The sequence below is a fragment of the Dermacentor silvarum genome, chromosome 9 (assembly GCF_013339745.2).
Source record: "Dermacentor silvarum isolate Dsil-2018 chromosome 9, BIME_Dsil_1.4, whole genome shotgun sequence".
In the NCBI taxonomy this organism is placed as follows: domain Eukaryota; kingdom Metazoa; phylum Arthropoda; class Arachnida; order Ixodida; family Ixodidae; genus Dermacentor; species Dermacentor silvarum.
Window position 1 is genome coordinate 102,571,354 of NC_051162.1, and position 26,565 is coordinate 102,597,918.

Below are 26,565 nucleotides of genomic sequence, written 5' to 3' on the forward strand. Positions count from 1 at the left end.
AGATCGGGCCGCTGCGTCCGCTCGATCATTGCCATGTATGCCACAGTGACTAGGCAACCACTGATATATTATATTGTGCCCTTCATCAATTATGCGATGGTGTACTTGTCTTATCTCTGCGACGAGCTGCTCATGTGATCCATGGCGCAGTACTGAGAGTAAACTCTGTAGGGCGGCCTTGGAGTCACAGAAGATTGACCATGGATGGGGTGGTTCCTCCAGAATGAAATGAAGAGCCGCACGGAGGGCTACCAGTTCAGCAGCTGTTGTTGATGAGACATGTGACGTCTTTAGCTGCATCTTGACGGATCTTGCTGGAATCACCACTGCGGCAGCTGAACTTGTAGGTGTGACTGAGCCATCGACATAAACATGTACGCGGGCACTGTGAACCTCATGTAAAAGTCCTAACGTGGCCTGTTTCAGGGCAGATGACGGCATGTGAGCTTTCTTTGTGATTCCTGGGATGGTGAGGCGTATGTCAGGTTTGTGCAGGCACCATAACGGTGAGGATGGTCTTGCTGCAGGCATGTAGTTCGATGGCAACGAGGTATGATTGGCTGCAATTATACGATTGAAAGTTGTGTCTGGCCTTTCTGTAAGTAAAGATGCAAGATGGTGGGAAGGTAGTCGGGCAACGTGCCGAATATGCGCCCTGAGGGCGTCGGTGGCTAAGTACGTTGTTATTGGGTGGTCTCGCGCAATGACAATCGTTGCCGCCGTAGACGCACACTTCGGAAGACCGAGACACGTCCTTAGGGCTTGAGCTTGTAGTCCCTGGAGTACACGCAGGTTTGTTTTGCAGGTGTTGCCTAGCACCGGGAGGCTGTATCTTGCGAAACCGAGGAATAAGGCACAATAAAGCTGCAGCATTGACCGCACCGATGTGCCCCATGATTTTCCACCGAGGAATTTAAGGAGGTGTGTTATGGTCGTTAACCTCTTCTTTAGGTATGAAACGTGCGGGCTCCATGAAAGGTCGCGGTCGATAATTACCCCTAAAAAGCGGTGTTTCCGTGCGTTTGCAATTGTTTGCCCATTGACACTTACAGAGTAAGGCCTCATTGCCTTCCGAGTGAATGTAACAAGGCAGCATTTCTCTGAAGACAGCTCCAAGTTCTGTTTTCGTAAGTACAGTGATGTTAACGTAGCTGCCTTTTGTAGCCTTGCTCGTACCTGCAGTCGTGTTACAGCAGACGCCCAGATGCAGATATCGTCAGCATAGATTGATATTCCAACGGTGTTGGGCAAGCATCTGACTAGGCCAACGAGCACTAAGTTGAATAGTGTCGGGCTCAACACCCCACCTTGTGGTACTCCACGGAATGTTTGGTAGTGAGTCGTGGCGCCATCCTCGGTCATCACGAAGAAATGTCTGTCGGTCAGATAGCTGCATAGCCACTGAAAAGTGCGGCCACCAATTCCGGCTTCAATCAGAGCCTCTATAATGGCATAATGTGCTACGTTATCGTAGGCGCCTTTTATGTCAAGGAACAATGCCGCAGTGAGTCGTTTCAGACGTTTTTGATGTTGAACAAATGTGACCAAATCGATGACATTGTCTATGGATGAGCGCCCACGCCGGAAGCCAGCCATAGCATCTGGGTACACATTGTATTTCTCCAGGTACCATTCCAGGCGCGTCAAAACCATTCTTTCCATTATTTTTCCGATGCAGCTGGCCAGAGCGATGGGGCGGTACGATGACAAATCTAACGGTGATTTACCTGGTTTGAGAAGTGGTACCAAGCGGCTGCATTTCCATTCACGTGGAACCACACCATTGCGCCAAGACTCGTTGTAATGGTTTAGCAGCACGAGTTGCGCCTTCTGGCCAAGATTGCCGAGCGCCGTATAGGTAACGCCGTCTGGCCCAGGTGACGAAGAGCGCCTGCAAGTCGCCAGGGCCGCATCAAGCTCCTCCATCGAAAACATGACATCCATACGGGAGTCCCGGGACGCAGGAGTGACACATGGTGTAAGTGCACATTGGGGCTGCAAGCCAGCAAGTCTTGAACAAAATTCTTCAGCAATCTGAATCTCTCTGCAACCTTGGTGCAAAGCGAGAGATTTGAAAGGAACACGCTGTTGCGGTGATACGCGAAGTCCACGCACGGTCCTCCATATCTGAGATAAGCGCTGACGTGGATCCAACGACTCACAGAATCGTTTCCATTTTTGAGATTGGAGCGCATCGATGCGCCGCTGAATCTTCTTTTGTATTCGCCTTTCCTCTCTGAGATCGTGGATGGATTTTGTTCTCCTGTATCTTCTTTCCGCCCGCCGGCGAATCGCTCGTAGTCGCTGCAATTCGGCTTCGAATTCTTCATATTTCGGGAACGGCTGAAAACCGCGCGTAGTCTCTTTCATGGCTGTTTGAATTTCGTGTTCCAGACTAGAATGGTTTCCTTCCTGACATACTTCCTCCATGTGTGACCGAAACGCTGGCCAGTCAATTCGTTGGAGAGTCGTGGAGGAGTATTTCAATAGTCCCTTGATCTTCAGATACGTGGGAATATGGTCGCTGCCATGTGATTCGATATCTGAGAACCATTGCACTTTTCGTTCAAGACGCCGAGAGACCAGGGTCAAATCTAGGCAGCTGCTGTATGTAATCCCTCGTAAATATGTTGGACTACCATCGTTGAGGCAATAAAGGTCGTGCTGTGTTGCAAAAGATACAAGCCTCTTTCCCCTAGAGTCCATCTTCAAACTCCCCCAAAGCGGATGGTGAGCATTAAAATCTCCAGTGAGGATCGTAGGGCCGGGTGTCGTGGATAACACGTCGTGCAGTCGTTTAGAGTCGAAGCGACTTGAAGGAGCAATGTAGGCAGCGACGAGAGTGAACGTAAGTTTCTTCGTCTTTACGATTAAACAAACGTACTGGTTGGTGTCGTGAGGTGGGATTAGGTGCAACACGTACGTCAGTTCACATCTTATATATACAATCACCTTGCTCACATCACCACAGGTAGAGGACATGAATGCTTCATATCCAGAAATGCGGATGGCATTTTGAACGTTCGGTTCACAAATTACGAGGATGGGAAAACGGTTTTCGAAGACAAAGTGTCTAAAATCTGAAATTCTTGATTTGAGGCCCCGGGCATTCCACTGCAACAGAGAGGCTTTCTTGACTTCCTTGTGGCATTGTGGCATTGAATATTGACTTCCTTGTGCCATTGTGGCATTGAATTGCAGCCAACTGGGAATCTGCTTATGCCGAGCAGCCGTATACTCGTCGCGGCAGGGGCTGCGCTCGTTCAGTAGCCACCGTCCTGCCGGCGCAAAGAAATGGATTTGCTTTACTTCCTTCACATCACGAGCAAACGATGAGGTTTCTTATTTACGCGGGGTAGTCGACATAGTAATAGGTCTGAGCAACGCTTCCAGCATGCAACGGGTTATTCTATTTCTTTTCACTATTTATTTATTTATTTATTTATTTATTGTTTATTTATATACAGTTTAATTCCTTCGATGAGGATCTTAGCAGGGCGGCTGCCGTAAATACAATAATAAACAATATTTGCATGAAAAACAATACGAGTTGCAGTAAGAATGACGCATAACACGACTTACCTGGGTCAAATATTGCACACATACCTACATAAACAGCAGTGAATACCCAGATATGTGTACGTGAGGACAGCCGTCGCCGTAGCTCGGTGGTAGGGTATCGCAGGCGTGTAATGTGGAGGATCTGGTTTCGAATCGCACTGGCGGCAACTTGTTTTTTTCGTCCACTCTCATGTCCCTTTACCTTATCATTTCTACATCTCAACGAAACAACATATGATTCCCTCTTTGCTTTCCTCGGCTGCACATTATCTGCTCACTTCATATTGTTGTGACTAACAAAAATCGGGTCCCTCGGCTTATTCACACTTCCTGTTCACAACTACGAGAGTGATTAGACAAATTGAGATACAAACTACTCGTATGTTTGTGTAGATGCCACCACTGCAGTACTGGTCAGTAACAGTTCGTGGAAAGAACGCATATTCAAAGCTAGTATTTTTACGATTGAAAGATGATAATGTTAAATAATTTGCTCGCCTGATGGGGTATCCCGATGAGGAATCACATTATTGGGAGTGAATCACATTATTGGGAGTGATAAATGGGAGGGTGTGTTTCTGAGGAAAGTTCAGCTTGCACTATCAACGAGCTTTTTCTGCGTCATTGATCATGGACATGTTTATCTATCATAGGTGTAGCTGTACGGATCTCTAGCCATTGCTACACGACTCATTAGCGCTAGTAATAAGCTCAGAATGACAATTACCTTGCATCGAGCCTTCAAGCTTTTAGTGAATGTTATCAGGCGAGGATAATTACAATGGTAGCACCGTGTGTAAATTCTTTTTCGCTGTTTTCTTTGTTTTGCTTTTCTTTTCCTATGATGACATGCCGGTGAGATAACTTCATTTTGTTCCTAATTTTTTTATTCGTATTGCATTTTCCTAAACCCAACATATTTTGTTCAGTTTTATGTAAAAAGAGTGCAGTGTTGGTTTCGAAACATTGTATAAGTAGTCCGCTCTTAGGGAATTCTTATGTGAATTGGCAGTAAATGAAACAAAAGTTTCCACTCCACATAGATTCCTACATGTGCGCTAGACCTCCCGCATCAGTTTCTTTTTTCTTCTTGCTAGCACCATGTGGCGATCTCATTCTTTCTCGGGCCCTTGGGAACATACATTGCTACCGTGCTGTTGTCACGCATATGTGTCGATCTCACGCCGCTGCAGCCAAAAGAACGTACCGGGCCCCTGCTGCACTCTACAACCCTTTTCCAACTCGCGTGAGGTCACGTTTCTTCGAACGATGTCCGCCCCGATAACGCCGGTACACTGAAGTCAAAACGTGTGCAGCATACGCACTAGCCGCGATCGCGCGGCGGCGTAAATGTCTCTTTCACGAACTTACACGTAGATTTCATCTTCCGTATCGAGACGCATCTCTTTCATAGTGTTGGCGGAGGATGTCGTTTATTTCGTGCAGGGGCTTGTACTCGCGTGATACGCTTGTCGATTGTGGCGACTGCCGTATCTTGGCTAATTAAAGCGGATCACACGGTCGCTGCTGCTTCACCTCCGGTGGGTGTTGGCGCCGATATAGCGCTGGCCCGATAGACGCGCGAAGGGATAAACAACTGGGATTGGAGTTGGCAGCAAATATCGCTTACAATATTGTAGTCGCGATACGTGAATATATATATATATATATATATATATATATATATGCTTTTATCTATTTTTGGGATCACTTGTCTTTCCTCCGTGCGCGTTTTACCCTTCACAAGTTTTAAATTTCCCAGTAGATATTTTTCCTGTTTTTAATACCTACGTGATTGCTCAGTTGGCAAAATATTTGCACACCAACGCCTGGTAGCGGCCCTCAAAATGTGTAAACCATTAGCACAATACATTATTCAGATTTTACTCATATTGCTTAAACATTAAACAATGCAGTTAGGAGGTTACATGTACGGCTTACGAATGCAGTTACAAATAATTTCTGTATGCTCTCACAGTAGCTCACGCATGGCGTACACAACAAAACGTTACCAGTTAAAGAAATTTACCTAAAGAATTTTACTTATCACTGTATGCGTGACGCAATGTGAAAGGCACGTGCAAACTATACTTTTGCAGGAGGTTGTAATTTCTGAGGTATATCGTATTTTATACTAACTGAAATAGGTCTCGTTCTTTGAAAGTGACTTACTAAGCGATATACACGTACGCAAATTACAAGAGGCAAGCTAGTAAGCAAATTGGCAGTGCCTCACTCAACAAAGATAAAAAAAACATTGAGGCTCAGCTAAATATACGTAATACGTGTATAAGTCCAAAGAGTGGATATCAAGCGAACTATATAATCTTCTAGAGTCGAGGCGGGCACGAACTCATTTTTACATGAGCAGACACACATTTAAATCTTTGTGCAAATAAGTCATTACAACGAAGACTGAAGTGACGTCGCCAAATTAAGATCGTAAAGGGTGCTTGCTTGCTGCTCTCAAAGTTTAGAGCAAAGTGTCCGTGAAGGCTCGTTGTATAAGGAAAGATTCGGGGCTTGTATTCATAACATCTTACCCCAGAACTGTTAGCAAAAGCAAATTCTAGCCAATCCTGATGCTGGGCATATCATTACCAAAGATGGCCAACCAATGGCAAAGAGCACTTACGAAAGAAGAGCTTTGTGAATTCTGCCCCGAGTTACTATACTCCATCTGACAAGTCGTTCGCAGCACTGCGGTACCTGCGGGACTCCTTAGCCAATAGGAAAGCCGAATGCCCCTTGAGAAACGTGCATGCACGTTGCGCTGTCTGCTCAGCGGCTGCAGAAAGTGCGCGATACGACGTGCTTGCGCAAAGGTCTTAATATGTCACGTATCTTTTAAGGTATCATGTACCAAGCAAAAGCAAAACTATCTAGACAAAACTAGAGAATTACGCCCTGGAACTATATTCCACTGCGCTAAGATAATGCGCCTGTGTGCGCATCGTAGCTTCGCCAGCACTGAAAACGACTTGTGAGATGCAGCGTAGACATAAGTTACTGCTGCTTTCACGCGTCCGTAGTTGGTTGGCTTTATTTACTCGCCGTTTTCTATTTGCATGCCTCAATAAAAAACTTTCCATTTAGGACGCGGTCCATTGGAATAAAATCGTTTGATCTTATTTGAATGACATCGTTCAGAGGAGAGGGCCACTGTTTTTCTGTGTTGTACTTCACCTGTTAACTGATTAGCAGATTCTTGGGAAACCGTGCAGATGCTTTTGGTATGTTTCAATAATACTGAAAGCGATTTCTGTGGGAACTGTTACCTCGTTGAATTGTTATAATTCTTGCAATTTCTGTTACGAACTTTTGAATACCAGTAAGTGCAATCAATATAAGCCATCATATACGGTATACACTAAAAACGTAAAAGAACTTTAATTAACACACACAACAAACTTGCTGCAAAATAAAAATATCGATTGACGCAGATCAAGGGGAACAGCAAGATTGGGTTTATCTCTACTTTCTCTTAAATGGGCGCTTCCACGAAGTGAAACGCAAGCCATTTCTTATTTTATATATGGTACTGCTCGGAGATGCGTTTAAATACCACGAAACATATCCTGATACTCACTTTTATTTAATCTGTTTTCAGGAGAAAGAATACGCAGGTAAGTCCATTTTTCATTTCCCTTTGCGGACTTCCGGTGAAACTGATGACTGTAATAATGTTTTAGCCTGTTCGGTATTCAGCCGAACGCAGGCAGGTAGGGGGGAAAGCACGTGAGGAGGAGATAGGGTGGGGGGCAAACGTGTGTGGCCTGCACTGTGCAGCCACCTGGTAGTGCTTAGCACAACCAAACACAGAGCTCTAACTGGAGTTACCAAGCGTATTCTACTTTTTTGGTGGTGTAAAATTTCGGCAGCGACGTAATCATGAACACGATTACGCCGCTTCTGAAACTGCACACCAGCAGCGATGTAGAACACACTTCTTTATATATTACTTCTCTGTTTGCCTGGTTGAGCTTTGCGCCACCAGGTGGCTGGTGCCGGGTAGGCCACTCTCTTTTTAGCCTTCGCCCATCCGGCGAAATGCCTTGTCTTCCTGCGTTTAGCGTAATACCCGACACGCTAAAACTTTGTAATATTATGTGTATTCGACTGCATGAGTTTTGCAACCATGGAGCTCTTGCGAAAGCTAAACTTGCTCGAGATTAAAAATTCTGCTACTTTACGTGTCAAAGCAACGACCAAATTATGAGGCACGCTGTAATTTTGACCACCTGGGTTTCTTTAGCGTGCATTCAACGCACGGTTCATGCGCGTTTTTGCATTAGGCTCCCATCAGAATGCAGCCGCCGCGGCCGGGATCAAATTCGCGACCTCCAACTCAGCAGCGCAACGTCATATCCACTGAGCTTCGGCGGCAGGTCTTCATTCTTCTTAAAGTTTGAGAGAGCAGTGTGGGTGGCCGGACGAATAAATATGTCAAGTATATTTTTATATTTAAACGTGAGCATGCGCTACCTATGAGCAACTTAATTTTTTTCGGTACCTTGATCATAATTTTTTTTTTGCAATCAGTGGTAGGTTCCGGCATTATACGTGTAATACTGGGGAAACAAGTCCCAGCAGAATAGATCTCAAGATGACACTTAACGTTAATGCAATTAGCATTCAAGCAATGTAGCGAAAACCGTATTGCTGAAGCCACATTCATTTTTCAAAGTGTAGTGATCATCAGAGTGTAGTGATCAAGTAAGGTTTAAGTAAGTAATGTCTAAGCAAGGAATATTCGAAATTATAACGTGGGAAAAATTTAGGAAGCAGTAAAAAATGACCGCACGTGAAATAAGTGAGATGAAAACTTGGTATAGGACAAGGGAAGGTGCATGCACTGAAAGTTAAGCACGGTAATGTCATCAGTAATTTCGATGATATAGTAAAAGCAGCAGAACAATTCTTTACTGACCTGTACAGTATTCTAAACCAGCCAAGCTACCTTCATACGAAGTAGTGATGAACAGGGTACAGATGCTCCTTTTATAATTAGCGATTAAGTTAGAAGGGCCTTGCAAGACATGACCCGGGGAAAGGGGGCAGGTGAAGGTGGAATTACAGTGTAAATACGGAGGGTATATCAGGCTTGAAAAGCTTGCGACCCTTTATACAGAATGCCACATGACTTCATGCATACCAGAGAGCTGGAAGAATGCCTACATTATACGAATCCATAAGAAGGAAGATGTTAAAGAACTTATAGGCCCATTCGCTTGCTTTCACTTTTGTATAAAATATCCATTCACCGAGAGAATTTCCAATAGAGTCAGGGCAACACTTCAATCAACCAAGAGAACAGGCTGGCTTCAGGAAGGGACATGCTACTATGGATGCCATCCATGTCATCAATAAGGTAATCGAGAAATCTGCGGAGTACACTGAACCTCTCTATATGGCTGTCATAGATTATGAAGTCCTATGATTCAGTTGAGATAGCATCAATCATAGAGGCATTGCGTAACCAAGGAGTACAGGTGGCATACGTGAATATCTTCGGAAATATCTACAAGGATTGCACATCAACCTTGGTTCTCCACAAGAAAAACAGAAAGACACCTATCAAGAAAGCGGGCCGGCAAGGAGACAGAATCTCTCCAATGCTATTCACTGCATGCTTAGAGAAGTATTCAAGCTATTATACTGAAAAGGCTTAGGAGTGAGGATCAACGACGCATATCTCAGCAACCTTTGGTTTGCAGATGACATTGTCCTGTTCAGCAACACTGGGGACGAATTATAAGTGACTGAGGACCTTAACCGAGAAAGTGTAAGAGTGGGGTTGAAGATCCATACGCAGAAAACAAAGATAATGTTGAATAGCCTGGCAAGGGAACAAGAATTCAGAATCGCCAGTCAGCTTCTCGAGTCTGTAAAGGAGTACCTTTATCTAGGTCAATTACTCACAGGGGACCTTGATCATGAGAAAGAAATTTACAGAAGAATAAAATTGGGTTGGAGTGCATACGGCAGACATTACCAAATCCTGACAGGGAGATTACCACTGTCATTGAAAAGGAAAGTGTACAATCATGGCATTCTACCGGTGCTAACATATCGCGCAGAAACTTGGAAGTTAACAAAAAGCTCGAGAACAAATTAAGGACAGTTCAAAGAGCGATGGAACGAAAAAAATGTGAGGTGTGACTTAAAGACACCGGAAGAGAGCGGTTATGATCAGAGAGCAAACGGGGATAGCCGATATTCTAGTTGACATTAAGATAGAAAAATGGAACTGGGCAGGCCACGTAATGCGTAGGGTACATAAACGCTAGACCACAATAGTTACAGAATGGGTTCCAAAGGACGGGATGGGCAGTCGAGGATGACTGAAAACTAAGTGGCGTGATGAAATTAGGAAACTAGCAGGCGCAAATCGGAATCAGCTAGCGCAAGACAGCGGTAATTGGAGATCACAGGGAGAGACCTTCGTCCTGCAGTGGACATAAAGATGGACCGGCGATGATGACTCAGAGATTTTCATTGCTTCGGGCGTATGCGAGAGGTATTGTTTCCGGGATCGGGCAAACGTGACACTCGCTCGAAAGGGTCACCCATGACCATGATGGCATGGCGATGAGTGCATGAAGACGACGCAGAGACGACCATAAACGACGAAAAAGGAGGGACGTTACTGAACAATGAAGGAGGTATGAAGACGACAACGTGGCTACAATGGGATTGCGATTATAAAGTGATGACGATAGGTATAACGACGAGAGCGTGGCGACTATGGCATGAGGACAATGGCTGATAACGAGCTCATGACGACCATGGCGCCATAACGAATCTATGACGACGATAACGTGATAACCATCGTACGATGAGTACCGGAGTTCGAAGATTGAATAACGAGGACGGAACGTCCACGAATGCATCACGACAATGGTATATCGGAACGAATGCATTACGACGGCGCAATCGCGATGACGACAACGCCATGTAAGAAAGGTGGCATAATCACGACTAATTGACGATAGTAAAATTATGATGAAATGACAAATAAGAAAAAATGACGTCGATGGAACGAGGAAGGTGGTACGATGACGACATGACGTTAATTAAATGGCGATTGTGGTATGACGACAATGATTGGACAGAGCGTGGCGACGACTGCGAGACACCAAAGGGATGACGACGACGGCGTGACAAGAGTCGGACGAGGAAGCTGGAGAGATTACGATGAAACTACCATGGCGACATCACGAGTACGGTATGACACAGAATGCCTGGCGATTGCAGTATTACGGTCACGCAATGTCGATGATGGCATCACATCGCTCTGCATAAAGTGTTCTACTTCCGTGATCTCACGACATAAGATAAAAAGAGGGCATAGATGCGGATCGTGCAGTCCATGCTTGTGCGGAGCCAGTTCTAGTGCGATATGAAATTGTAGCGTCTTTGCAACTAAGGCCTCGGACCACACACGGTTGATGTTGCAATGCAGAAGTTTATTCGCGCTAAAAGGTACACTTGAATGTAGATATTACATGGCAGAGGATCAAGGATTTTGAGTTTCTTGCGTACAGTCAGGAAACATTTTAACAGATACTCACTGGCTTTCTGGAGCAACCTTGGTGGTTCAGAACGATGGATAAAGAAAAAAAAACGATGGATAAAAAAAACAAATAATACATTTGGCGGCTGCTGTCGACGATCTTGTAATATCGACGATGATGGAATCGTAATGCAATTTATTGCGCTAGCAATTATGGGGACACTCGTGCTGTTAAAATTTCCTGGGTAACCTCTGCACCGAATTTGAAAGGGTTTCTTGCATTCCAAGGAAAACGTCAACGTCTCCTGACTCTAACCCGCCGCGGTGGCTTAGCGGCTATGGTGCTGCAGTGCTAAGCAGGAGGTCGCGGGATCAAATCCCGGCCGCGGTATAGCCGCATTACGATGGGGCCGAATTGCAAAAACACCCGTGTACCGTGGGTGCACGTTGAAGAAACTCTGATGGTTAAAATTAATCGGGAGTCCCCCACTACGGCGTGCCGCATAATTAGCGGTTTTGGCACGTATAACCCAAGAATTACATGCGATTCTCCCGACTCTAACGCGGATTTTTATAGCGCAGCCGTTTGTGTCACTAGAAGCTCTCAGAAACGTGTGCAAGTGTTTACGATGCCCCCAAAAAGACTCTTATTCACCGAGTTCATATTTGAAGAAAGTATGTGTCATTTTGGTGGAAATGCATAGGCAGATTGCGAACTGTGTGTGTTAATTAGGAACTAAATGAAATTGCCAAACTCTTCATTTCTGAGTGTTTAAAGCCTTTATGACAGACGCTTGCAAAATTTCCCCGCTTATATGAGACATCTAACAACAGCAGCAATTTTATATTTGTGGAACATAATGGCGATGGATATGGACGACGCACACAAAAAAATTCGGAGTACGCTTAAGCGTCACCTTTAAGAATGGAACACGATAGCGTTATTGGACGGCGTTGACGCCGACACCGACACCGAAGTCTGCGACATGGGACCCGATCAAAATTTAGAAATGCTCGGTGTTCAATATTCCCCTCAGTGTTGCCCTGCAACCAAAGCACAGCGAAACACCATCAGAATTTGAGGACGCTTCAGCTTCGCCTTTAAGAGTAGAACGCGATAGAATTCAAGGATCCCTTGCGGCTTATGAGACTTTTTTCACGTATATTCAAATTACAATCCGATGCTGTCACGTCTGTAGGTTGTAGCCAAGTCGTACTTCACGATTTTTCTGACGGATTTTTCTAAGAGAAATTCAATTTTTGTTCACTAACGCCGTGCGCCATGCGAAAGGCCCACCCAGTCGGGGTGTTTCGCGATGATGCAGTTCGGCATGATTATTTCCGAGACACGCCGATGCTTACGCCGACACCGACGCCGACGCGACACGGAGCCCTTAACGATATCGCGTTAAAAGAATGGAAGTGTATTAGGGTATTCACAACCCTTGCAGTGAACTGCATACGCATGCGTTGCGTGCAGTGCATAATAAGCATATTTTACGTGCTCTATTGGAAATTTCCTCAATGTCATGAAAAAAAAAAAGATTAAATGCCACAAACTTAACATTTTAAGGACACAAGAGAAATCTTGCGTTCGATGTGTGGACGAAGTTTCTACAATATCACGTAAATACGAAATTTGTAAAAAACTTATTAGCAAGTGCCCAAAAGTTTTGCGCCGTTGTTATCTGCTATGTTTTGCAATGTCCTTTGAGAAGTACACGTTGCACCCAGTTTACCTTGAGCGAAAATTGGAGCATTGTCATGGATTATATGCGGGGAAAGAAAGTTTAATGCTTCTGGAATAATTATGATCGTTGCAAAGAATTGCTAAACACTCAATTTTCCCCGTATATCTGGGTCATATAGGGCGCCCGCGGTATCCTTGCTGAAATTAACGAGTTGTTTATTTTAAATATTCTGTTTTTTTTCTGTTGACAGGCTCACATAATGTTCGAAGACGTGTGATCTCTTCACTCCGTTTGTGTACTCACTAATTAGGATGTACCGGGGGTTTCACAAAATGGGTTTGAAGTTTGTTAAAATACGAAATATTAGATGTTTAAGTTATTTACTTTGCATTGCTTTCACCACAGAGGCATACAACGAATATGTATCGGTGTAGTACTTAAGCAACTAGGCTAATTACCTTTTAAACCAACACAGCCACGCGACTGATCCCAATGCGAGACATGAAGTGTGCCATCCGAGAAGCTCATAACCGCTTGAAGACTTTCACAAAGTTGACTCTTCAGATTTTTACAGCGTACCGAATTCGGCCAATTTCGGGCAGAAAACGAATCTAAACAGCTCAAGAACCCAGTGGTCATGCTCTCAGTAGGAGCCCATGTATGACATGATTGCTTGCACCGTCACCGTTGGGCAAGCATCAAGGAATCGAGATCGCAGCTTGAAAATGATGCTCGCTTGACACTGGCCCAACGGTGAAGCACAAGTAGTGACGTCACTCAAGGGCACCTCATAAGTGCGTGACAGTTGCGCTATGCTGCAGTTCAGTTTAGCAGTTACAACTGATTTCTCTGGTTTTACCTGCCAAGACCACAATACGATTATGAGGCACGGCAGTGCAGTGGGGAACTCGGCATTATTTTGTCCACGTCGGGTTCTTTAACCTGCACCCAGTGCACGATATAATGGTGTTTTTACATTTCGACCCCATTGAAATGCGGCTGTCGCGGCCGGGATTTGATCTCGCGCCCTCGTGCTTAGCAGCGCAACGTCAAGAGCACTGCGCCCCCACGGCGGCTTGTTTGACTTTCTGCATGAAATTGGTCGGCATTCATTACGCTGTAAAAATTAGCAGCGTCACGTTCTTGTCATTCTGGAAAGGGTTAGGAGCTCCTCAGATAGTACGCTTGAAGCCTTTCATTGCAATAAATTTCAAGGCTCACTTGGTAAAAATGTTAAATATTCTTTATTGCATAACTACTTGAGCAATTACAACATACAATCATTTTGAAATGTATGCCTCTGTGATAAAAGTGATCAAGAGGAAATCGTATTATCCTCTGATCTTCCTTATTTTTAGGCCATTTCGAACTAATTTCGCGAACCAACCGGTATACATGAAGGACGGTGATCCGCTCGCGTATCGCTTCAGTTGAACCTTCGCGTGCGTGATTGCAGTGCCTCCTGTAGTGGCCAACCTGAGCCTGGTAGCAGTGGCGGGTGACTCGTTCACCGCGACGTGGGAGCGACCAGTGGGCCGCTTCGACTACTACTGGGTCGAGGTGATCGACGATGGTAGCGGTGCAGCTGCTGGTGGGGTCGCAACACCACACCGTGTCGGATCGTGCAGCAACGGCACCATCATACATCCGGACCAGACGCAGGTCACATGTGGACACATCGATGCCTGCTCCAACGTGAGCCTGAACGTGCGTACTCACGTCACTGGTCCACCGGAACGCACTTCACCAGCGGTCGTCCTGCAGGGCATCTTCATCCCAGGAAAAGGCGAGTGTGATTGTTCCAAGTCAGTATTACACGCCTAAAAAAAGATAAGGTCGTGGTAATTACTACTTAGTTGCCTCACTCTTTACTACCTTCATATACATGCAATTGGTTAAGGTAGAGTTAGTTATATTAACTAATTTAGGTTACTAGTGGGTCTCAGCTATTAATTTCAAATGCAGTTAGCAACACCGGATGCGAAGTTTATTGCGTGCAACTGATATATCGGATGACTCTCGCATATTCCAGAGTGGCTACAATAAAGATGTTATTCCGGTGTGTGTTTCCTTGGCTCGTCTGTGCGAACCGGTCGATATTTGCTATGTATTGTACGGCCTAAGTGGGACGGACTCGCCGCCATCACCGAGGATACCCACATATCCCACCGAGAAATTTATTCTTTATAAAAGGATTGTGGATATCAGCTAATGCACAGCACAATTAGAATTTCCGAAGGATAAAACGCATTTGTGTACGCGTATACCGTGAGAAGTTAGGCTCTCGATTAATTGTCTCGTACAGGCTGCTTTCTAGGCGTTAGACGAAAAACAGTGCCAGACAGAGCGGTATAATTGTGGCAGGGTGAGCACTACTATGGACTTTACCATGTGTCACAGCTCTGCAGATAATTCTGGCCTCTACAGAATTTTCTTCACGCTTCGCGTGGAGAACAGTGTGTAGCACCTTCAAGAATGCTGTGTATCTGAGCGTTTTGGCAATTAACTCATGTTTCCTTCGCCTTCTAACAAATAAAAACAAAGTCCAAGTCAGATAGAGCAAGCGCTGAAGCACATGTGTCAGTCAGTTCTAGACATTTGCTTTAGGGAAGCTTGAGCGCACATTTCGGTTAAGCATATCGCGTATTGCGTTAAGCATATCTCGGCGACAAGATCGTGAAGAGCGCGACTGTACGATAAAAAACTCCAGACTGGTTGAATATGTAACGAGAGCCGTCCCAACTTTGAACTAGAGAAGGCGCACTCAGCGAGTGCTCGATGTCACTGCAGTGGGTTTCCGAGTAAAAAAAAAAAAAAAACGGGAACTCGATGTGGTGGCCTCGATCGTCGGCGTATTACCCCAATCAGTTGGTGTCAAGAAAAAGAAAATGTACAGATCCAACGGGCATCTTAGAATACACGTGAAGTTTTCGTGCACAGGTTAGTTCAGTGTTCTAAAACTGATCCTGGGATCAGATGATAAAACCTAAAAAACAATATGGGGCTTTACGTGCCGAAATCACAATCTGATTATGAGGCACGCCGCATTAGGTGACTCCGTGCACCCAATGCACGGTAGATGGGTGTTTTTGCATTTGCCATCCATATAAATGCGGTCGCCGAGGCCAGGATTTGATCCCGCGAGCTCTTGCTTAGCATGATAAAACTGCTTACACCGTGTTTAGCATAGCGGTTACGCGTCTGCTCGGCGAGACCGCGAAGACGTGGGACCACGCGCCTCACGTGACCACATATTACCATGTCTTCGGGGTCAGCCGACTTTGCAATGGCACTGTCTCTAGGGTCGGCCCACTGTACCGATGCCCTATTTACAGGATCGGCCCAATTTAGTCGGCCAGATACCGACCGCGAAGAAGCACCAAATCCCAGGAAATTAGGCATAGATTGGTTCGCTTTAGTAGGAGCACTCTGGCTCTTGAAGATGCGTTATTTGTTGCAGTGAGGATATTTAGGTACCCTTTGTTCTTTGAATACTTGATTACGTAGAGAACTGATGCGGTCATAGACACATATGTGCGGTAGTGCTGATTAGGCTTGACATAAAGCCGGTTCGTTGTGTGAGTGCTGTCTCCAGCTATTCGACAAGGCAGCAGTTTCAGTGAGCAAAATCGAGAGAGTTCGCGACGAAAGCTTGGTTTTAAAAGAGGCGCGATTGGAACGAAGCAGGTGTCTGTGTCCATACCACTGTACACCTCCTGCGTGCCAGCAGGGGCTTGCGTGTGGTAACACGTTCCTTTTTTTCTTTTTAAGGTCACTGAAACAGCGTAACTGATGTGGAAATGAATGTGTGAGTCAGTCATGCGTGAGCTGAAAGCGCACGACTAAGCGAAATATAACGCAAGGCCGACCGATATCGCAGTGGGGCCTCGAAGGCGAGGTGGACCGGTATAACGTAGCAATTATTTTCGCTCTTTTGTGTTCCTTTCTTATCAACCACGGCTCACGACAGGTCGATCCTGGTGATAATTTCTTCTTAGGACACAAATATCACATGACAGGAACAGTATGCAGGAGAAGAAACGGAAATGGTATAGAATATTTACATCATGTGATCCCTGGATTGCCGGTCTTTCAAATAGCAACAGTTTGAATTAGTTCTACCTGCTGTGTCTTTCCACTTTACTGTCCGATAGGGCAATTTGTCAGTTCTGACTGCTCACATCTTGGCTACGTCCTGTCTGATTGGCTTAAAACTGAAACAAGGCTGTATTTCACTGTCTCCAGAATAGCTATTTCTCCGTTGAAATCAAGCAATCACAGAAACTCCCTGGCTTTTTCGTGCGATACGTAGATCGTTATTAATTGATTGATTGAAAAACTTTATAGAGTAGGAATGATTCCTAATTCAGAAGAGCTAAATTATTTTCCCAGGAAAGCCGCACAGTTTATACTTAGAAAGACGACTTACATCGGGGAAAGGAAAATGAAATTAATGAACGAAAATATTTCTTGTCGCAGGTGAGATCTCCCACCTACGGCAAGTTATCTTGTGAACTGCTCTTACTTCCCTTTAACATATTAGCCCTACGTTACAGTTAAACATTACAATTAGTTTTCCTATTGCTTTCTCTGGGTTTGTTATCTGTTTCTTCTTACAGTTGTGACTCACAAAAAAAATCTAGCTCCACGGATCTTGTTATCTTCTCTATCATTACATAGGCAAGGGATTGAATTTTACCACTTTGTTGTCATGAGATATCAAATCAGCGTTTGTTTTCAAGTTGCCTCCTTCCGGGCTTACTAATTACGTGACGTCTGCGGTTAAATATCCGCCGCTTTGGCCGTTAGTTGCGCTAGCTAGCACACTAAGGGCTAATATGTTACATATATGTAATTAAACAAGAAATTAAACTGCAGGATGGTCTCCACGGTTACTTGATTGGTAAAACACCACACGCTTATGCAGAAGGGGGTATGTTCGATTTAATGATTGTGCCTGAGAAACAGATAGAGAGGGCGCAGCCACACATACATGCGCAGACTTGGAACTTTGCGCATCCCTCGCCGCTTCATTCTGACCATTGCTTGCCATCTTCCATTTCGTATTTCTGTTTTCTGACAGCGTTTCACTTGTCTTGCTTCCCGTGAGTCTATAGAGAACACTCTTTCTCTCCCCTTTCCTTTTTGCAGGTGCAGAGTAGCAATCTAGAGCAGTTAACTTCAAACGAAACTCTCTGGCGTTTATTAAAGTTCTCCCTCACCTTCTATTGAACGACAATATTAAACGGATGTTTAGCGCTTCTTTCTATGCCAAGTAATTATAGGACCAAACTAGTACTGCATGCTTTTGTGCGGCTATGATATAGCGACAATGTTAGCACTTTAGTGTGACTCAGTTCATTGAGAATGAGAGGGCAACTGTTGATGTGAAGTGACCTTCCTTAATATCGCAGCTCTGCGTACAGCATCTAAACTATTTGTTAGTTTCTTGTGCATTAGGAACTTAAACTGTTGTATTTATTTAGGGTTTTATCTCCATGTACATAGATAGTGATAATATTTCACCCCTTACAGATACTTTCAAACATTTATTTGCAAATATCGAAGACTATATACAAGACACTGCGCCGTTGTGGTTCTATAGTAACGAATATAATACGGGAACATCATGCTGTGAAACTTCTCAGTGTGTGCCAGGCGATTGGACGTCAAATGGAAAAAATACTTCCCGTGGATTCAGTTTTGTAACAATCTCGGTGTGGCAGCGCAATCATTCATAATTACTTCAGAAAGTCGCATATAACAATGTCTGTTTCTGATTACAATAAATATTCTTTTATTAACTTATGTGATGTGCTATCTTTCCCACATGTCGAACAGTTTTAGTTCTAACTGCCCCTTTTCATTATACCATATAGAGCTCATAGTGAGGTTCCACATAGGCTCTTACATTTATTATTTCCTGATTTCGTTGATGGCATCCCAATGAATCACCAAAAGTAAAATGCTATACAGAACCAATCAACTACTCACCTATTCTAAAGAAATTTACTGTACTAATGTCAAAAATCACATTGCGTGCAAGGAGCCATACTAAGTTGATGCCTATTTTTCTTAACAAATATACGCTATGGTGAACTCTTAAACGAAACACAAAAGTGGTTATTCATGAACGCCATTGTGTCATTTCGTCAAAGACATCAGGCAAAAGTGACTAATGTGATGTGCTATGCAAGTATTCAAAAAATTATATGCGGATTTTCGTGCTATATCTAATCTGTAATCGATGAAGGAATACTTATTTGGTGTTTCATTTAAGAGTGAGCGCTACTGTACACGCATCGAACTTACGCTTTTTTTAACGGGTGCACAAAATACTACACTAGTTGCACCCGATAGCAAAGGTATGCAGCAAAAAAAGAATGACGCCTAACAGACACAGCCATGTCGCGTTTCTACTTCCTGTAGATCCGGATCCGCCGAAGAACATCACCGTGGCTCCTGAATCGCCTTCACAGAGCCGCATTTCGTGGGATCCGCCAACTACTTACACGGGCGTGCTCGACAAATACGCAGTGAAAGTGTGCTACACGTTCGATTCCTGCGACGTTGGAGCCGATGTCTCCACCTGCCGGGAGTTTAACACAGCTGATACTTCCCTACACTTCGAGAGCACCGTGGACACGCCCTACTGCGTCCTTGTCACGACTACCACCCGCTGCGGCAGCGACACCCTGAGAAGTTCGCCAGAGGCTGCCGAAATTCGCACGCCGTCTTTCGGTGAGTCTATGCTTTGTCTATTTCATCTTCCGAGATTTATGGTGTGTTGTTTAAACTGTGTTTCGGAACACACTTCCTGTGCACCGGCGTTTATGTCGCAAGCGAAGCCACCAAGTGGATTTTATCTCGTGCACGTGTGTGGATTGAATTAAAGATCACTGATTCTAAGGCAGATGCTGAACAAGCTCCACTGAAACCATGAAGCTAGCGACGCATGTAAGTCGAATTACGTTATCGCCTTTTCAGGCGCAAGTGGTGGGCGGACACAGTGATATAATGTTCTAGTATCCTTGCCACCATCGCGTGATACTTTTCGAGGAAAAAAACTAAGTTAACGCACGTAAGGCACCTTGAAAGACGTCTAAGTAAGGAGATCGAGCGCGCAATATTTAGGAAGCATGAGCTACGGAACAATTTTGTCTAGTCGTCATAAGAGCGTGCGACCGGGTTGCATAATTACCAAAGGATTCTACATTGGGTAGTTTATGCATCTACGCGTGGAAAGTGGGGACTGAGGCCAACAACACACGAGCGCTCGTGTGCTGTGGTGCCTGTGTCAGCGCTCGTATGGCAACTGTCGAAGTCCTCCTTTCTCGCGCTGTTTCCATGATAATCATAACTTCATGTTTATCTTACGGAATGTTATGTTTATCTTATGGAACATAAATTCTTGAAGCAACAAGCCTTCTGGTTTAAAGAATATAGTTAGCATGACTGCGTCTGCAGATTTCTTTGTCTTGAATTTTTGGGGTGTGGGCAAAGGCTTGGGATATCACTTTGTTGTCGCTGTTTTGAACTCAATGTCCTTGTGATCAACCCACGTCTCGTCGCCAGTTACGAAGCAATGAATAAAAAGATCACTGGCTCATTGAGAAGCAGCTCCAGGTTCTCCTGACAGAAGTTAAGCATAGGGGCCTTCTGGGATGGTGTGAAAATTCGCGTGACCTATCTTGCATTAAATTTGGACAGTAGCGCGAATACCTCTGGCGCGAATAATTTCTGGAAGTGCACCTGCGGATATGCCTGTCTATTCAGCAATCCTCAACCATGCATTGAAGGCGGATAAATACCCGTTTATCGGAAATTAGGTTAAAGCTTTTGGCACATGACAAGAGCAGAAAACTGAAGCTGCTAAGTGACAATTCCTCCTTGCGAATATCCTAAAAAGAGAGGGCAACGCCTTCATGCTGATTTCGCGGGACCAGGCCACGGAACATTCATAGGGGTGTGCGAATAGGTATTTTTGAGACACAATCCAATAATAATCAGATAGTGCCTTAAGCGAATCGCATCTAATCGAGTATCGAATACTTTTGAATAGTTTTTGAATAACGAACAGCCATTTTCAAAATAAACATAAAACGATGTTCACATCCCAGTATTGGTAAAGTTGGCAAGTTTCTGTCATTACATAGTACGTTATGAAGCGTTCTTTATTAAAGTCACAAATGGACCATTAGAAGCAAACAAGTAGTTTGTTCCCATCGCCAGAGCTTCTCAGAGAGTGTGAATGATCGCTTTGCAGTCTGTAAAGTGTGGCTACCTAACTGACGTTAGCCTGCTCCACTACGCAAATGCTTATGTTTTATGTCTATAATATGCCCGCGGGGGTGAAAAATTAGCGTGCTTTTGCTCCAACCTTATGTTTGTTTGGGCACAGTTGACGTTTTGAAATATTCGAAAAGGATTTCAAAAATACTGGTATTTACCATTAGTGACTATTCAATTTGAAGACAGCATTTAAAAAAAATCAGGGCTTTTATGTGCCAAAAGCACGATCTGATTATGAAGCACGCCGTAGTGGGGGACTGTGCAATAATTTGGACCACCTGAGGTTCTTTAACGTGCACCTAAATAAATACAAGGGTGTTTTCGCATTTCGCCCTCACTGAAGTGCGGACGCCGTCGCCGGGATTCGATGCCGCCACCTCGGGCAACAGAAGCAACAAAAAATAAACAAAAGGCGCTATGAGTAATCACTTGGGAAAAGATCCTATGAGGTACGTCTGGGGGCAAGGCGGTAGCATGGGGAAACTCCACATAGAACAGCTGCGGGCTGACAGCAGTCTAAGCAACAAGAATCAAGAACCGAAGAAGCAAAGTTCGTGAACAGAAATTTAATAAAACAACAACAGTCATGCAAAAAAAGCAATATAGCGGGCCTCTTCTGGAAGCGATCGCACCGCAAGAGGAAAGCTACTGCGGAACGCAAGCCCCGAAATGTATACATCAGTGGCGTCTCCGCTAGTCGAGATCCGCCGATCAGCATAAATTTGAAAGCCTCCGTAGAGATTTAGACTTTAAAACACGTCCGTGTTTTGCTTCAAGGTGGAAGATACTGTGTTCAATTAAACTGTGATGTCTAAACACAAGCGAAGGAAAGAAAAAAGAAAGTGCGCAAGAGAGTAGACATACACAACGTCCGTGCCTCGCGCCCCGCCATGCACTTTGACCCGGCACGCAGCTCGAATACCGGCGAGGAGGAGGGCAACGGCGAGGAAGAATCCCGGACACTGAGCCCCTGGCAACAGCCCTTAAGCGACGGCGCGCCAGTGAAGAGAAGAATTTCATGCATAGCTGTATACCCTAGACTAAACAAATGCAGTTAATGTCCAGTTTTATCCAGGCTTGTACAATTATTTCGGTACAGTTTTGGCAGCCGGGGAAGACTCACCATAAACTGCAGTCATTCGTGCATAGGTTGCTTTCTCACTTCTGCCTTTTTGTGTCAGAAATATTATTACGGCTCCAGATTGAGCATATGCTTATTTGCTGTGCGCAAGGGTTCACCCGAAATTCCGTATCTTCGAAGCTAGATGTGTGCAACGAGGTGATACTTTGGATGTGTAGCCTTAACACAATTCGCAATATATTTAGACATGTCTCATCTTTGTGACTAAATTCTTTCGTGGTCAGGTAGATAACTCCTTAAACTCCCCTTGTAGATGACTTGAAATTGCATGCTCCTTCCACCATTATTGAGTTCGAATAAACGTATACCTAGTATGACCACTGTACACCTCAATTACGCTGCCCAGGTCTATGCAGGTTACATTCACCTATTACCTCTGACACGAAAATGTGAAAACCTACCTGATTTCGATTATGAAGTCATTGAGTACGATCTAAGGATGTTATCGCTTGCAATGCGAACAAAATCTACAAAAGTATTTCAGGCTTACGTTTTCTGCTAAGGCACAGTCAACTCATTGATGCAGCTGATGATATGATTATAATTTATCTAGGTACAACTAAGCTCGTGGAGGTTAGCCGCTGCCGATATAGCATACCAATTATCAGATGGGTGAGGTCGTACCTTTGTTGGTTCAGATAACCGCATTGACGAAGCATATTCATAATTACCCTCACAAAAAGCGCTGTCAGTGGCGGTGACTCTAACTGTACAGATACGTGGCATGAATGTCGGACTACGAAAATTTGTTCCAAACACAAATCGCATATACCTTCCATAGTTTTCAAGGCGAGCATGATCGCTACTATTTTAGAGCGGGAAGTCACGCAGCAAAAATAATTGTCTCCAGTAAAAAATATTATCGCCCGTGGTTTGTTCTGTTTTATTTGCACTCCAGCTTTCGAATATTATTTTTCGGTGCAGAATTGTAGTATCACAGGTATGCATTACACAGTTTGCTTAGCTTCATACTTTTTAACAAGATTGGCTCGTTTGAAAACTTTGCTAATTAACAGCGCAGAAAACACACTCGGAAGGAAAATTAAGGACATTTTTTTAAAGACAGCGCTCGTGTGGATACAGTCTTTCTTTGTCTGCATCGTTGGTCAATTGAAAGTTATGAACATGCTTTTAACATGCTAAAAATGTGGAAGCCTCATTGCCTGACAAAAAAAGCTTCATAATGCGAACTGAGAATGAGCAGCATTTGAGATTCATACTAGTGCTACTAGATTTTTAGGTGCAGCTAAGTATTTCGCAAATATGCATATGAAGAGAGCTCACGCAAACTTGGAGGGTACCCCAATTTGCCTTCCGATTTTCGCTCTTCTTCACAGCACCAGGAGACTTCATGATCTCTGCCACTGCCACCGGACCCACGACTGTGGAAATCGAGGTGCTTGCGCCTGAAGTCAAGAACGGCGCCTTGGACAAATGTTATGGCACGATGCGCGGCCCAGGAAGTGAAAGAAACTTTATTTGCAACGAATACGGCGACAAATCTTCCACGATTACTCTTTATGGACTGGTACCCGGAACTGAGTACAACTGCACCGTCACCTTTGCAAACATCTACGACGGCCGGGAGATGGCCACACGAAAATCGATCTCTGTCAGAACTCCCTACGGTGAGTGTATGAGATGTGAGCGCGAGAGAATATTCTGCTGTACACCCAGTATTGTGGGCTAGCAGGCGTACTTTTCCTGACTAACGAAAAACTAAGATCAGCTCATATGCGATCAGAATCCCGGAGGTAAAATATAATGCGGTGACTGCATGGCGAGGTCTGCTTCGTAATGCGGCACATATGGCGCCGTGCATTTCTCTACCGTCCCATAGCAGAGAAAAAAAGCCGTATGTAAGCACTAGCAATCGTGAAGCATGTTGAATCCACCAAATGACGAGACCGCAATATCTGTGCACAAACTTCTTTATTTATGCTTTGGATACTTGCTTGCCTGGACAAGAAAGTAATGAACTAGTACAAAGGCAGTTGCTGTCGATCATAAAGGGCCGAGCTATTGCATAAAAGTTCCTTTTTCGGGTGTCAGGTTTTACAGAAAAGCAATTTTTTTCATTAACGTCGGACGACCGCACCAGACTGAGAATAACTCTTAACAAACTGTACCGAGAAACTCAATGGTCAGCGTCCGCATGCAGCAGTGAAAAAGTAGTGGTGAACTTGAATTCTGATTTGGTTAACATTATAAAGAAATCAATTGGTCATCCCGAAGAAGGAACTCGAAAGAACATTGAGGATTAAATATGTCATTCATTAGCAAGCGGAAGTTAGGAATAAAGGAAGTGTAGGAAAAAGTATTATCAGCGTGTTAATTCTTTAACTGGCAACATCCTGTCTTTGGCGTGTCCCTCAGAATGGATGAGTTGACATATTTAAAGAAAAATACAAGTTAACGGAATAACAAGCTAGAGCCACGTTTATGCATCTACCTCCGGCGCTCTAAATTATTTTTTTTTTGCTATTGCTTGATAATGCACCAGCTCGTCGAGCACTTCAATTTCAAAGCAGTTATTGAAAGTGCTGGTCGATATTTCGGTTCTAAGAATCCATCCTTTGGTAAAGTGTGCCCTTAAACACTCCTTTAAATGACTGCAATGTTGCCAGCGATACTGTGGCCACAGCTGCACATAACTGTCCGTATTGCAGCACAGTCTCTCTCTATTAGTTCTTATCGCCTGTCCCACTAGTATTCCTCTTCGACATCGTTGTTAGAGACGCGCCGTTTCGCACGAAATCCATTATCTCACCATTATTGCAAGCGCTCCCATGTAGGAAAATAATAGCAAGTGTGAACATTTTAGTTTAATGTTTCTGTGCAAGTTGCAGACTCTATGCAGAGAATACGGCATGACAACAGTGTGGGCACTCTGAATGCCTTGATATTCTGTGTGTGTCTGGATGCACGTCTTACCGGCATGCTGCAAAATGATGGAGCAGTTATAGCTCATTTCAAGTAACTTATCCCATTCTTTTTTTACCCTTTTTTGTTCACAGAACCGGTAGAGCGCGACTGGAACCAAGACACTTTGGAGCCGCTGTCGCATGATCGACCCTACATGGCCGCCGGCGTGGCTTTACTCCCGGTGCCTGCAGTGCTCTTTGCCTGTGTAGCAGCTTTTCTACCGCTGTGGGAGCTACAGTTACAGCGCCACTGAACGCGCATCCGAACATAATAGGCTGACGCGTACATGACGAGAATACATTGTCATTCAGGCTACGCATCGCTGAGTGCGCAGGATGTCTTAAAAGTGATGCTAGCTACAAAGCTTAGGGTGACGAAGGTATCTTGTGAAAGAATGTGGCACCACTGCGTTAGCGATTTCATTGTAAATAGGAGCAGGCACCACTTCTTATTGTGGACAAGTACAATGGTGATATAATACGCTGCCAAAGACAAAAATATAATCGACATCAGTGACGCGATGCCGCAACAATGGGAGGATCAAGAAACCCAGAAAACCTCGACCTTGTTCAGGGGTGTCGGGTCACTGGCGTGATCTCCTTACGTTCTCGTTTGTTTTCTTCGATATGTTGATTTTTCTTCCGACTTTATAACTACTTTGACGGCTCTCATTTCTTGTTCACACGACACCCTTCGGTTTTCATACATGGAAGTAACTGAAGATTGCACAGCCTTCTGCAATCTTCCGTCGAAGCAGGTTTCAAAATTCAAAAGGAAAGACAAATAGCGTCACAACTTTTATATTTCTTTTGTTGGAGCCCATTTCTATTTCGTTTAAGGGTGTGTTCATTCTGAAAGAGTATTAAATCTCTGCAGCTCGCCGACTCTCTGCTGGTAATTTCGGCGGGGCTGTACTGTATGACTTTTCTTGAGGTTTCCTCCTGAGAAGAATGAATTGACCTTGCACAATGTATCTGTCACTATTAATTGGCTACAGAGCATGTTAAGTGATACATCCATAGCCGATGTTGACAGATAACACATAGGAGTGTCACTTTTGGAGTCATATTTGGTTTAGGTCTTTCTACTGTGACAACCAATTTTTTTTTCTGTACGCCTCTAGGCGCTGCCCAGATGTACAACTTCTATTATGTGAAACTTATTGTGGTGAATGACAAATATATATTCCCAAAATTTGTGTACTTATCCCTTTCCACATTCATTGAAGTGCGATAGGAACAATTGGTGCCTCTAACTTCAAGGAATTGTGCTTTTTGGACACATACTTTCTAGGCGCTGAATAAACATGGCAAAAATTGCGTCAATGACGTCATATTAACCGAGGGCACTTTTGTTAGGGTCCAATCTACCTTCTTTTCTATTTCACCAATGACTGATGGGAGAGTGTGTTGTGAATGTTTAATAAAAATGATTTTTTT

General features: G+C 44.3%; 1 protein-coding gene across 2 annotated transcripts in view; it reads left to right on the forward strand.

Moving 5' to 3' along the window:
• LOC119463437 (uncharacterized) overlaps window positions 1-26,565 on the forward strand; it is a 43,766-nt gene extending 17,201 nt beyond the window's left edge. For both annotated transcript variants that reach the window (XM_049656537.1, XM_037724282.2), the window contains exons 2-6: window positions 7,172-7,187; window positions 14,225-14,554; window positions 19,198-19,509; window positions 23,539-23,829; window positions 25,219-26,565. In XM_049656537.1, coding sequence (XP_049512494.1) covers window positions 7,172-7,187; window positions 14,225-14,554; window positions 19,198-19,509; window positions 23,539-23,829; window positions 25,219-25,379 — 1,110 coding nt within the window. In that variant the 3' untranslated portion in view covers window positions 25,380-26,565. The remainder of the gene's footprint in view (window positions 1-7,171; window positions 7,188-14,224; window positions 14,555-19,197; window positions 19,510-23,538; window positions 23,830-25,218) is intronic.